The 14,437-nt window shown below is 39.1% G+C and overlaps 2 protein-coding genes across 3 annotated transcripts; one reads left to right on the plus strand and one right to left on the minus strand.

Moving 5' to 3' along the window:
- Positions 1 to 196: 196 nt before the first annotated feature.
- tmed1b (transmembrane p24 trafficking protein 1b) lies at positions 197 to 5,735 on the minus strand. Its single transcript, XM_034120777.1, has 5 exons — positions 5,466 to 5,735; positions 3,881 to 3,978; positions 3,583 to 3,772; positions 2,171 to 2,338; positions 197 to 740 (listed from the first exon to the last, which is right to left on the minus strand). The coding sequence occupies exons 1-5, from the start codon at positions 5,715 to 5,717 to the stop codon at positions 690 to 692; spliced, it is 759 nt and encodes a 252-aa protein (XP_033976668.1). The 5' UTR covers positions 5,718 to 5,735; the 3' UTR covers positions 197 to 689.
- A 4,228-nt stretch (positions 5,736 to 9,963) lies between these two features.
- LOC117474489 (tumor necrosis factor ligand superfamily member 14-like) lies at positions 9,964 to 13,891 on the plus strand. Of its 2 annotated transcripts, none has more exons than XM_034120296.1 (6): positions 9,964 to 10,127; positions 10,554 to 10,819; positions 11,577 to 11,610; positions 11,759 to 11,821; positions 11,935 to 12,172; positions 13,435 to 13,891. In XM_034120296.1, the coding sequence occupies exons 2-6, from the start codon at positions 10,622 to 10,624 to the stop codon at positions 13,634 to 13,636; spliced, it is 735 nt and encodes a 244-aa protein (XP_033976187.1). In that variant the 5' UTR covers positions 9,964 to 10,127; positions 10,554 to 10,621; the 3' UTR covers positions 13,637 to 13,891. The 2 variants fall into 2 exon arrangements, with proteins under 2 accessions (XP_033976187.1, XP_033976188.1); XM_034120297.1 differs by lacking the exon at positions 9,964 to 10,127 and adding an exon at positions 10,165 to 10,267.
- The last annotated feature ends 546 nt before the right edge of the window (positions 13,892 to 14,437 follow it).

Genomic DNA, 14,437 nt, shown 5'->3' on the forward strand with positions numbered 1-14,437 from the left:
AGCGGGGGCTTAACGTAACGGCTCCGCGAACGTAACGTAACGGCTCCACGGATTGGTCCATTTCGTTCCGGGTACCGCTTGACATCACCCGGAATGGAAATGGAAGAATCAAATGGACAATGACGTATCTCCAACGAGGCGTTTTGGGGAGGTATTTTCTGTGTTAGAGTTTTACTCGCTACAGGGTGTACTTTGAGGGTTTGTGACTCTGCACACCGTTTACATGCATAAAAACCTTCATAACACACAAGGGGACGGGTAATAACCGGAAAAGCATGACATGGGCCCTTTAACATACCTTTAACCTTTAGCAAAGATTATCACCTTTAAAAAAAGATTCCAAAAACCTTTAACCAGTTTCAGAAGCATAGGACAGCATGCACCGCAAACAGCTGTGTACTGTAGGCTGTGCCTTTTCAAATGTATTTCCTCATTGGTTTGTGGAATCATTTGACATTAAAGGCACTACATTAAATTAAAACAATCAACTTCCTCCTCTGGTTAACCTTCATGATCTGATAACATTGAATTATTGCTCCAAAACTGATATAAAAACAAGATTTGTATCGATGTTGAATGCGGCCCCCTCGTGTAGACCAAATGAAACACAGTATATTGGACAGTCTGAACGTCTTGTATTGGATTGTCCTCTTTCATAGGACTCTTTTCATCACTTCAAAATAATCCCTCTATGAGCAGACCCTCCGCTTATCGTCGAACAGTTTACGGACGGTGTAGACCTGGAAGTGGAGAAAATATATTGTTTAGATCCGATGCAAACTGAGAGACGATTCAAATATGAATTGCGTTGTGATGTGGAGGTGTACAGAGACACTGATGTGCATCTGTTCAATTAACACAATTATCCGTATTCGATAAAGACCAGACGTGGGTGTGTTTTATGGATATGTTAAAACTAGCAACTGTTGTATTTTCCAACCTTATATTCATTGCGCATTGTTGCTACTTTAGAGAATAACATTTATTTCAGGGACGTGCACAGACATTTGGAGGGGCTATTGCTCTAAACTGGAAAAAGTTGTTTTTAATGTAAAAGGTTCATAAAATAAAAACACAACACTGTCATTGCAAGTGACACTCAGTTGACTTTTATGTCCAACTGCTAAATTCGTCATTCAGGCACATTTTTTGTTTTGCGGTCCATATCTCATTAAAATATCTAATGTTAGTAACTATTAAAGAAAACATGGGGACAATCCTGTTTTAATGTAGTTTGACCATTGTAACTGCTGTGCAGACATACTGATAAAATAGGGCTTCTAACTAATTACCTTAAATAAACTCACTAATTAATTAAACCAGTTCAATACGCATTATTCTTATTATTCTTTATAAGCGCAGAAACGGTAAGGAATCTAATTACTTATTTATTTAGTATTCCATAACTTAATAACAGAGATGGTCAAACTAAAGTGCTAGACATGGCAGAAATCCTACAATAAAGCGGGACAGTGAAGTGTCCGTGAGAGGGCGATCAAGAAAAGAGAGAGAGCGGCCCCGTTGAGGGAGTTTACGGAGCAGATGAAAAGACACAGAAAGACAGAAGCACAATAACAAGTATATTTGTGTGGGCTTATCATGTTGATTCGGCCACAATAGAAAAAAGAAAAAAAACTCTCGCTCTCTCCAGAGGGGCAGGTCAGACAAAAATGGCAAACGGGCTGTTGCCCGGGCAACAATAGCCCGTACCTGTGAACGTCCCTGATTTATTTTATATTGACATCCTTATATATTAAATACATTCCAACACCCTAATACTCTTTTATTTATTCATTGTTTTATCAGGAAACTGTATTTCACATTAAACCTATGGCTGTAGAACAATTTAAAGAAGAAGAATATATTATAAATATAAGAAATATTTAATATTTTTAAATTTTTAGAATCGGTTTTATAAAATTGAGGAGATGAACACATGCAGCTAAAAGCTACAGATTGTAAGCTACATTTTGTTGCAGCCTGCTGAACAGGAAGTTTGATCTTGTCTTGCCACAATGACACGTGTAGATCTGAAGAAAAAGCTGATGCACAGACATCGTAATCATGTTTTTATCTTCCCCTAAACTAACAATATCAGGTAGAAGACAATCATTTATTTCGTTTTCCAGATCCGGCTACATCCCTAGTAGTTTATCAGCCCTCCATTTACCTGGGTAAGTGCCACACACAGCATCACCAGCACACTGGCGCAGGACCAGAAGGAGACCCTCCACAGGTTGTCCTCCAGGAGGTTTCGGTCCCGTGCCTCGAAAGCCCGCAACACCGTCTGCATCTGCCGGCTGCGCTCCAAGCGTTTGTGCAGAGAGTCCATGGACTCCTGGGGACATTTGGAGATAAGTTTTAGCGGTTTTAAAAAAGTGGTTGCTGCCATGAGGTAGAAGAGACAGAGAAAATTAAAAAATGTAAAAAGTACACTGAATTTTTAATTATTGTTGACACATTCTAAGTGGTAAAAGTGGCTGTTAATGGTTGATCATAAAACTTTGACAGACATGTTTGTAGTCTGTGCTGGTTTTGGGTTGGGGCCTACCGTTCAGCCTGTCACCTGGCGAGTCACATTACTGGGTCATGTAACCATCACTGTGTCGCTCGCAGAGTAGCTAATGTTTCCAGCAGTGTTGGGAGTCACAGGTTGAAGCTGACGTTATTCTATATTTTCCATGTTGTCAGCAGATTTACGATAAACCAAATGTTTCAATACTTTCCCACTTCCCCAGGCCGTCTGTGTTGCTCAGCCACAAGCTCAATTAGTTCCTTACTGAAGACGAAACGGAGAAAACTGACCAGAAATGTGTTGTTTTCAAATAAAAGAGGCTAAACCATTTCATTAAAAAGCTGGTCGCTGTGTTTATAAGTAAACAATACCAAAACCAGGTTAAAAGGTGCATTTGGACGATGGACCTTTTACCCAGGGAAACAGTGTGGCTTACGTATGTCCTTTTGTGGCCATACATGTAACTGATCCAGTTGAGTGTTAGTTTTGATCTTTTTGACAATAACATATAATAATAATAACCTTTTATTTTGAAAAGCCAATATATATCTAGTCTTTTTTGGAGACAAGTAAAACAGGAGCAAGGGGATAGATCTTAACCTGAAGGAAGTTTTCCTACTATTTATATCCTGCTTATATTGTGTATTTTGTATTAACAGAAAATTGGACCTTCAATAGTGTTTTTATTTGGCAGACAGTTTATAGATTTTTTTATCTTCACGGTCATCTGTATATCTTTCGGACTCTCTAATGCTGGTTTATTTCTATTTTGGGATGTTTCTATTTTTAAATTGTTTATTTCTACTCTTATAATTTGTTATTATGTGCAATGCCTTGTTTTGTTGTATGCTGCTGCAACAAAACCAAATTCCCAAACTGGGATTAATAAAGTACATCTTAGCTTATTTTATCTTTATTAAAATGTGAAGAATCTGACCTCGGTTGCATCTGTTCAACAAAATTGTTACTATAGTCTCCTCTTATTCCCTGGACAGCTGAGGTTTATCTCAGGTCAAACTATATACCCTTTTCTGAATGCACTTCTAAAACCCAACCTAACATCTCACCCTGATGTCATCCAGCTTGTACTCCAGGAGACTTCCATCAGGCTCCTCCAACCCCGGCCACTCTTCATCTCCAGTCACATCTCCTGCTTGACCCTCGATGATGATCTCAAAGAACACCATCTTCTCTGAGAAGTGACTGAAGCTGTTGTCAAAGCAGATTTCGTAGTCTCCCTCCACCGTCGGCTCCACCCTGGAATACCAGGACACAAAGTAAAATGTTAAACAGACAGATCAGATGCCACGGAAATAATCATTTTTATAAGATCAAGAATTCAGGCCGATGTGAGGCAGCACTCACACGTGGACTCCGTCGGAGCGTCGAGACTCGAAGATGAGATGGACACCTTCTGGAGAGATGATGGTGAAGTCGACATCCATACCAGCACCTGATATTACCTGCATGTGCACACACCAACCAATACATACACACACTCAGTAATAATCTTGGTATACAGCTGTCATGACACACAGCTAGTGGCAGAAACAAGGCGTACCGGGCCAACAGGATGCTAAAACAAACATTTCCAGGAGAGATTAGGCGTGCCTTTCAAGAGAGTGTATTGTCGCCTCTTAGATTGGGACTCTCCCACTAAACACACTGACTAATGGGACTTTAAGACATGTTGCTGTGTACATATTCTTTTTTTAAGTGACCTTGGACAGCAGTATAGCTGCAATATTTAGAAGAAGTGTCAATTAGTAAGGTGATATAGTAAATATGCAACACATTGTAAAAAACGATTATTTCTGATGCAAAAAAGCCAGAAAATGCTGTTTCAGACTCTTAAATATTTAGATTTTCTGTTTTATCAATGTAATATCATAATAATCTGTATGTCTTCTGGGTTTAGACAAACACAGGGGATATTTAAAGACATCCCTTTGGATTTCTAGGAACTTGAATGGACATTTTGTACGCAGCAGTAGACTGGAGTAGAGCTGCAAGTAACACTTACTGTCATTGTTCGTTAATCTGTCTAGTATTTTCTTGATTATAATTAATTATTCACATTTGAGAAGCTAGAATCAGAACATTTTTTGTTTATTTAAAAAAAAAAACAGTTAATCTTTGCAGCTCAAGACAGGAGAGTTCATCATGAACACTTCAGCTGCTCATAAGTTATTAACTTTGATAATGGGGCATACTGTAAATCAACACTTTGAAATGACTTGCATAAGATTGTGCTGTTGAACTTTGGATAGCTAAAACTATTGCCTGATTAACAAAATCCATTTAATGTGATTTTATGTTGTTGTTTCTTAGCCGCTCTCTTCACACAAACTTCCTGTTTCTGGTTCCCTGGGCCAGGAGCTCCTACAGGATCAACCTGCTGGAGGATCAGAGGACACCGGGATCTGAAGCTGTCTCACATACGTGTACAGTTTATCATTTACACAGTGACTCATTCAGATTTACTACGAGCAATATGTGAAGGCTTCAAATATATAATCTCATTTCCTGTGTAGTTATCACTGATCATTTTTAAGTAAAGCCTTTGTGGTTGTCTCTTTCAGGAAGTACTTTTTATTGCAATCTTGCACAAAAGGTGCTAGATTCATGAAGTGTGATTTGACCTTAAGGCTTTACTTTTTTTCAGGAAATGATTTAGCTACAGTACAGCAGTTGTAACATGTGTCACGTTAACTTCATAGAGATTAATATAAGAAAACATTAGCGTGCAGCACCAGTGTTATGCTGGTTTATAGAGAATATGCAAATACAGTAGCAGCATGTCAGCTAGCTAAAGGAATGAGTAACGGTTAGCCTTCCAGCTGGTGTTCCTCTGAGGCTGCTATTAGCATTTTAGCTTTTCACAGGGGGCATGTAAATGTAAACACACTGAGTGCTGGTATGTCTGCTGGCCAAACACACACACAGTTACCTGATATTCGACCTCCATCGTCCCATTCTTTATTGCTGTCTGAAAGAAACACTCGGACTTTCCGGCTTGCAGCAGAAACGTCAACTCGCTGTCTAGGTTTTGTCCGAAACAGCTCACAGACCCTAAACACCACCCAAACACTACTGCGAGCACGAGTACTCGTCCTCCGCTGCCCTCTTTCCTCCGGAGAAGGTCCATGGTGAAGATAATCTCAAACACAGGGCTATCTAAATTCAGCCATCTCCTTCGCATCCCTCTTCCGCAGCAGAACTTTGCAATGTCCTGATTGGACGGAGGCCACAGGACGAGGACCATGCAGCCGACCAATCAGTGGGCGAAGAGTAGCAATCTTCCTCCAATCAGTGGGCGAAGAGTAGCAATCTTCCTCCAATCAGTGCATGGCTGAGGTCTTCACTCAGAGCTACTGTATGACCCCCTGCTGTCAAACCGTACCATGCTCCAGCACGGTGCCACTTTATTAAGCAATTATAAAAGCCTAATAATGGCTGCATTTAACCCTCCTATTGTCTTCGTTTCCCCCCCCTTACTTTGGTGTTCGCGGTCAAATTTGACCGGTCCTGTTTTAACTGCTATTACATTAACACAAAAACCATTAATCATCACCAAATTTCATTTAACACCCTTTCAAACTGTAAATATTGTATCAGACTACTGATATACATGAAAAACTGCAGTACATATACAAAGAATAGACAATGAACATGTACTGTGTGTGTGTGTGTGTGTGTGTGTGTGTGTGTGTGTGTGTGTGTGTGTGTGTGTGTGTGTGTGTGTGTGTGTGTGTGTGTGTGTGTGCGTGTGTGTGGGGGGGGGGGTGAGTGGGTGTTTGTGTGTGTGTATGTACAAAGTTGACTAAATCATCCAAAATTCAATGAAAGTGGTGATCAGTAATTTGATATGTTCAAATGTCTACTGTGAAGGATATCATAAAGCCTTAATGCAGTCGAATGTAAAACAAACAAGTTATGATTGATGAAAGTAGTAAATCGGTCAGATTTGACCCAAAGACAACAGGAGGGTTAATGAAAGATGAATTAACTTACTTAAATAATTGTCAGATAAGTTGCAACTTTTGTTTAGCAAGGTTGTAAGAAAAACCTTTGTCTGCTGCAAACAAAGACTGGAGATTCACTGTACAAAAATAATGAAAATAGTTGGATAAACTGGAGGGTGAACTTTATATAGTGTTTGTCTATTAAGTGGCATCATTGACATTTTCTGTTATATAACAGATATATATATATCTCCCTTAAAGAACACAATGTTTCTGCACCCATTTATATGATTTTTAACTGCAGTTTTGAAAAGGGTGCTGTCAGAAATGAAATGTTTATGAATGTATTTTTAATACATGATTACACGATAGCTTTCAATACACGGGAATTTTTTATTGTGGTTAGTTTGACATGATTGACTTCATTGACTCATATCAAATCACACGTCATAGTACCGTTCTTCTGTATAATGCATTGCCTAGTGATGAAGATGTGTGTCATTTGTACTGGTCAGTCGGGTAACCTGCCTTTATCATCTTCATTGTTAGTGAAAATGAGAACTAAAAGATCTTCTCATATCATTTAGATTCCCTATTTGTGACCTATGCGACCATTGTTTTCCCCAAGTTATGTGGGAAGTCTCTCCCTTGCTGACTCATTCACAGTTACCTACATACTAATCACTCACAATAACTTTTTCACAGCAGACATTTTAACTTCTTGTTGAAGGAAAAGAAAAGCTCTTAATTATAACAATATCATTTTCTCTGTTTCATTCAAGTGTCCAAGTAAGCCATGTCAGTAAAGCAGCTAATTGTTATACAGGGCAAAAATACAAAAAGATACTAAATAAACTGAAAAAAAGGGCCAGTAAAAGTAATACGAATATTTAGTTTTGTTTTTCATTTGTATTTACTATTTTATATTTAGTTTAGTTTAAACAATCAGTTACAGAAAAATACTTCTGGGGTTTCACTCATGTCCAGTCCATTCTTCCTTCCTTTCTATAACTGCAAAACCACAGCAGTCCACCACACATGGAGACTTCCGCCTGTCCTCCCAACGCTTTATCATCACTGAACACAGTGTCTGCATGTGTCTGCATGTGTCTGCATGTGTCTGCGTGTGTGTGTGTGTGTGTGTGTGTGTGTGTGTGTGTGTGTGTGTGTGTGTGTGTGTGTGTGTGTGTGTGTGTGTGTGTGTGTGTGTGTGGTGTGTGTGTGTGTGTGTGTGTGTGTGCGGGGGGGGTTGTGGCTTAGTAACATTGATGTAGTGTGGTTTCAGCACGTTGAGTTTGTCAAGTCAAATAGCCCCCTCCCACGACAATGTACAAAATAGATTGATTTTCACACCGAACAAGCCGTGAATTATCCCCTTCAAACATCTTTAACATAATTGACACAGCATTTAAACAACAAAGAAATAAAATATATCAGTATTCTCATACAGCACGTACGAAGGAGATGTTTGATAAAGTGAGGGAAAAGAAAGTATGTTCTACATGTTTTAGAGGTATGTAAAGGAAATGACGGAATAAGCGGAAGAGCACAAATAAAATTAAAATAAAACTGATTGCCCACACATTACTCAGCTGTCCACATGCATACACTATAACGATATAAAAGAGTCTCAGGGAAGGGGGGAGAGCACAAGAATAACAAGTTAAGATCTCCTGAAAAAAACATGAAAAATAAAGTGTTACCACATGGGTCTTTGCACACTTTTAGAAATAAGGGTTCCAAAAGGGAACTTCGTAAAGGGCTGAGGTTCTACACAGAACCACTTGTTACTGAATAATCTTATTTTCAAGGGTTCTTTGTAAGAAAAGGGATATTTCTAAATTAACTTACTATCCTAACCCTGACTAGTACATGTGCAGTGTGTGCATTGCAGCTGTGTAGCTTTGTCTCAAATCCATGGCGGCTGCTGAGTGATAATCACCACTGCTGGCAATGATGTTAACGAGAGATAACTATGCTAGCTAGCTATCTGACAACATTATTGGTAGCGGTAGCAAATCATTATAGACTGTGCTCTATTAACCCAACAAATATAAACACGAGAAACATGTACTTGCGTAGTGGTGTGTTAACCTGCACAACTGCAATCTTAGCTTGTCCTGAACGTAGTTTTGTTGTGAAGACCACCTTAACCGAGACCAAGTCATTACTAAGACCGGAGTGCACACATGCACTGGCACTCACACACACACACACACACACACACACACACACACACACACACACACACACACACACACACACACACACACACACACACACACACACACACACACACACACACACACACACACACACACACACACACTCAGACTGAATAACAAACACTTTAGTGTACATATGCAAATATGCACTCTACCACTACTCACCAATAACCCGTGTCTGTATCAGCCGTGCACACACATACACTTCAATCTTCAATCTTTGTTGGAAGCATGGTTGTTAAAAGATCCTCCCAACCGACCCCCTAAAACTGAAACATGAGTTGTGTTATGTTGGGCCCCATGGTAGCCATGGCTGCATGCTAACATGTTACAGTGAGATCCACGTAATAGTTAAGAGTTACTTTTATTTGTGGTTCTTCATTCACCCCCAGAAGACATAAAGGTGATAAGTGAAGGATATTTGTATAGCCCCTGAGTTGGTTTCTAGACAAAACCCTTGGAATATAAAAGGGTTCCCTGAAGAACCCAATGGTTGGGTTCTTGTGAGGACCCTTGGAAGGGGGAAAGGCTCCCGATTGAATCCCCAGTGAAACCTGTTTATGTTGGTTTCTAGGAAGGTAGAACTCTCTGAAAGGCTTCCTGTTGACCCCTTTATCAAAGTGCAGCCAAAAAAGCCTTATATGGTAATAGTTATCACATCTTATTGATAAGTGTATATCAAAATCCTCTGTGCGTCCTCTGTACATCATAAGTCATCTTTAATCACCAGTTGCCAACAACAATACAACAAAAATTTGCTCAAAGACTCATCTGAGAAGTTTGAAAAAGCAAATAAGTGAGAAAGCATTAACCTGGCAGTCTTGCAGGAGGCTTTGTAAATGTCAGCTCATTGTATGGTGAGCTTCAACACGCAGATACATTAGACTGTGGGTGAGAAAAACTGTGGTAGCAGCAGTGGGGATAGCGGTCAAAGTACAGATGTGAAATTAGAAACTTTACTCCTCTGAGCTCAGCCTCCACATCAAAACCTGCTGTTTTAAAGTCAACTGATCAACTGTACCATCACACTGTATGGTTCAATAGTATACAACATGTTCCAAATGCAAGACTTAGCTGAAGAGAGCAAATTCTGCAAGTTTCTTAGAAACTTAACAGAAATAGCTACAGAGAGTAAGAGCAGCAAACCAAAAGTGTTAAAGAGCATATGACACGCAAGGCGAGAGAAATTGAAGAAAAGGAAGTGTCAGCTGAGAGACGATAACTTTATTTGAAGGGAGTGCCCCACGCACTTACACACTCTCTTTCTGTCTTTTTCTTCCCCGTGTCATCTTCATTTCCTCCTTACATGAGCTTGCTTGAAGAGCAATATTCTTGATAGTTGACAGCAGGCGAGCAAACACAGGGGAGAAAGCAGAGAAATCTATACTTGCAGTGGACAGAGGATTTCCCTCTTCTTAAAGGGTGAGACATCTATAAGCCAATTTAATATTATTGTTTGAAGAGTTTAATAAGGGGTTTTAGAGGAGGGTTTAAAAGTGTGTGGTGCTGCTGGATGGTTGACTAAGCTGAAGGGGAACATCTGGTGCACACTTTATACCAAGGTAATCTTCATTTAAAGTACTTCAACAGAATGAAAGAATATCACTTTTTTTTTATTATTGATGTGTTGCAACGTACTTCTTGTGTAAGAACACAAGAAGTAAGTTTCAACACATCAATAATTCAAAAAAAAAGTAGTAAGGCTATGTAGAAATCACAGTTCCCATAAGCTGGCTGCATCGTGTCTACTAACTGTAACTCCATGTCTGTTTTGGTCTATTTTCAGTACTTATCGTCTCTCTGCCTTTCTGTTCCCAGTTAAACTAACCCTTACCCTGTCTCTTTTAGGATCCCTTCCTCACCACAACGTTTTAACCTTAAGCCCTAACGTCCCAGCTGGAGTGTGATCTGGTGGGATGGCAGAGGGCGATGTGGATCCGTACCCTCAGGTGTTTGTGATTGACAGCCAAGCCAACTACGTCTCCATGCCTGGCGAGAAGAGGACACGTTGGGTGAGATCAGGACAAAAGTTTATTCTCCTGCTGGTAGGACTCGCCCTGTTGGGACTTGTTGTCGAGGGGTGTTTTATCTACAGTCTATACAAAAAAACCGAGGTGAGATTGATCTCTTTTTTTATGTCTGTGTGGGTGAAGGGAGAGTCCAGAGTCTTGGAGCTTTGGGCTCTTGGAAAGTCCTATTGTTTAGAATTTCCCTCTTTTCCTTTACGTCATAACCAGACACACACTGTAGTGGATTAACACGTGTGTGTGAGCTGTCATTATTTCGCCTTTTAATTTACTGGTCTGTAATGACAAATCTGTCAGATGGACTTGTTCTCTAGTTCTACTTCCCTTTTTTCTCTCTTAAGTGCAAACCAACAATATTGCTTCACTTCTCTAAACAGTTTCATAATGATACTTATTACACACCTGCCTATATTATAGCGCACTTGTGCATGTTATCTAATATGCACTACAGTTTACAAATCTAACCTTTAAGACTGTACAATGTCAAAACTTAGATACCCAAGACCAAAAAATTGCAGGTGACATTTTGCCTCTTTATCATGTTGTATTAAAATGGTATTCAAATACTCTAGCATTAACAAAACACAAAACTGGTCAAGTTACATTTATACATGTATATATTACATTTAATTAAATAAAAAACAACCTCAATGTTTTATATACTATATATTTTTTTGTGGAAATATGCCTTTTGTTGTCTGTACATTTCTATTAGTTTCTTTGTTGCAAGACACTTCCTGTTCTTACACGCTTTTGAACTTTTGACATCTGAAAAACACACACTGATTTTGTTACACATTCTATATTTCTCAACCCCTCTTCTTCCCACCTTTTTCTGTTTCAGGGTGGCACCATATTGAGCCAAGTGGGTTCCAAAGGTAATGAGTTATTCTCTGTTCTGTGATGATGATGAGCCACAAATATGGGATGTGTGATTTACTCTAGCCCATGCAAACCTCACGTGTCAATTCAGACATAAGGTTTTTCGACATTGTTTGATTGATCTGAACATGCGTTATCAAACAGATTCCAATGAGATACGACGACATCTGGAAGACATCCAACAGAGACCCTTTGCTCAGCTTATAGGTAGGAACCCTCTGAACACTCAAACCAGGTGAATCTTTTTATTTCAGCTATTCTCCTTAATTGTCTTTGATCATAACAACTATTTTGTATTTCCTTTTTCATCTTAACGCCAGGTTCAGCCACTTATATCGGAGAGAACAATGAGGTGCAGTGGGAAGATAAAAATGGCGAAACTGTAACCCACAACATGGGCTTTGAAAAAGGCCGGTTGATGGTCAAGGAGGAAGGCTACTACTACATTTACTCTAAAGTGACATTAAATGTCGCAGAGGAGTGTATGCTTATCCAGCACAAGTTCATGAAAGCCACCAGTGCCTACGGCAAGGATATTGAACTTTTGAAATCCAAAAGGTAAGTCAGTGTGCCTCTCTTCCCTCCCTCTGATGCTGCACATGTGCTTACAATTGCCTTCTTGGGTTCAACCAGTGTGTACCTTTGCTGTGTCTTTGAAGTTAAACAAAGGCAAAAACATCTTTTATATGAAGAGGTTCATTTTCTAAGATTTTGGGCCATTTTGCTTCAGTAACATGTCTTCTTCCATAGTGGAAAGAAAACGTCGAAAATACAATTGATTATTTTTCTAAATATGTCAATTTGCGTCTGGGGTTGACTTGAATATACTAAAAGTTTGCATTAGATAATGCCAAATTAGCATATTAAACTAAATGAAAAAATGCCATTTCAGAAATCTGCATTAAAGGTGGGGTAGGTAAGTTTGAGAAACCGGCTCGAGATACACTTTTTGTTATATTCCATGGAATGCTCTTAACATCCCGATAGCAATGAATATCTTAAGTGCTTTGACAAAAAATCCATAAAAAAATGTCATCTGTGGAAGCCGTAGTACTGTAAAAAGTACGACCAATCATTTTAGCCGGCCCGGCTAAAATAACTGGATGGCCTACCTGCCTGTCAGCCTTCCATCTGTGCACAAACTTATCTCGTGCCCTCATTGGTCATGTGCGCGTTCGTGTGTGTTGGAGGAGGGGCTCTACTGTATAAGGAAGTGGCAGATTTTCTCCGGTTGTGTATTTTCAAATTCTAGCGATCTCGAGCTGGTTTCTCAAACTTACCTACCCTACCTGGTTGAGTTTCATGATAGCATATATTTCTTACATTACAATTACCCCACTCACTGGTAGTGTCTTCAAAGATTTATGGAAATACACAAAACATCTAGAAAACCTTTAAAGGCTATTATCTCTACATAACAAAAAGGCCGGCCTGCATGCACCATCTTTTCAGTTGAATTCCTATCTATTTTATGAAGTTTTTTATAGAGGGGTTTGTTGAAATATAATTTACAGACTGATTTAGAGAAAATATTATTCTCAAAGAACATCTTTTTGGCTGTTGATCATGATTTCTGTTTTATGGAAATGCATTCTCCTTTGACTCTAAAATCTAAAATGAAACAAGAATTTAAACCTGGCTTCATCCAATGTTTAGATATCTGTCCCAGAAATTGTTCACATTAGCCCCTGTTTAATTGGATAATGCCTAATATGCATACCTAAACATAACATTCCAGAAAACGTATTTGTGAGATGTTGCTGTAATATAAGTAAATAAGTGCTGGTTTTATCATGTTGCTTTATGTTTGTCTTCTGCAGTTACCGCTGCTTCAAACCTACACGCTCCCCGATTACTCACAAGGAGGATATCCGGAACAGTTTTCTGGCTGGGATCTTTTACCTGCAGAGCGGGAATACAATTTTCGTCACATTGGAAAATAGCCCTAGGATGTCTCCGAAACGTACTGAATATCTCATGGGGGCATTTATGATATATAAAGGTGGAACGCTGCAGGAATAATATCCTCTGTCCCACTTTGTGAACAGATTCTATGTCTCTGTGTTATGAACGTACACCATATGTTGTGGTGAATGTTATGTATCTAATATATAGGCCTATATAATCTAAATTATACTATATGTAATTGAATCCCTTTTGAAACAGCAACTAATGGTTTTGAGATCATAAAAAAGTATCTGACATTCAGGTAATATAATCCTACTTCTTGATTTGTTGCATTTTTTGTTTTTTGTTAATAAAATGCATTCATTCATTCAGGTTGTATCAGTTACTGATTAGGTTTTATGTTAGACAGATCAATGAGAAAAAACGTTTTAATAGTTATTTGTGCGGTAAAGAATAGAATAGATTTTATTTTATGCAACCTAATAGCTTGAGCAACGTGAGACAAATCACGCAGTTGCAGATTTATAGATGCAGAACACACACAGCGCCTGTATGAGTGAGGAGCAGGATGTGGTTGGGTAAGGATGCTCTGAGGAGAGGATGGAGGGGAAGGGTGGCTAAGGTGCAGAGGTTGATGTGGCTGACTCAGCTCTTCTCACACTGTGCAGGGGAAAGTTTTGCAGACATTGCAGCAGTGTCAGATAGAAAAAAAGACATATGGACGTACAGAAAAGTTAAGTTAAGGAGTGTTCAGCAACCAATGAAGAAATTCCACCAAGGAACCAGGGTGTAAAGAATATTCGGGATTGTGGGAAACAGTATTTCGATCTATCTGTCTGTACACACAAACTGGAAGATTGACATTAAAGTTGACTTTGACTTTGACTATGCAAGATGCAAAGTGTTACAAACAGT

This window comes from Trematomus bernacchii, unplaced genomic scaffold (genome assembly GCF_902827165.1).
Source record: "Trematomus bernacchii unplaced genomic scaffold, fTreBer1.1, whole genome shotgun sequence".
Classification (NCBI taxonomy): domain Eukaryota; kingdom Metazoa; phylum Chordata; class Actinopteri; order Perciformes; family Nototheniidae; genus Trematomus; species Trematomus bernacchii.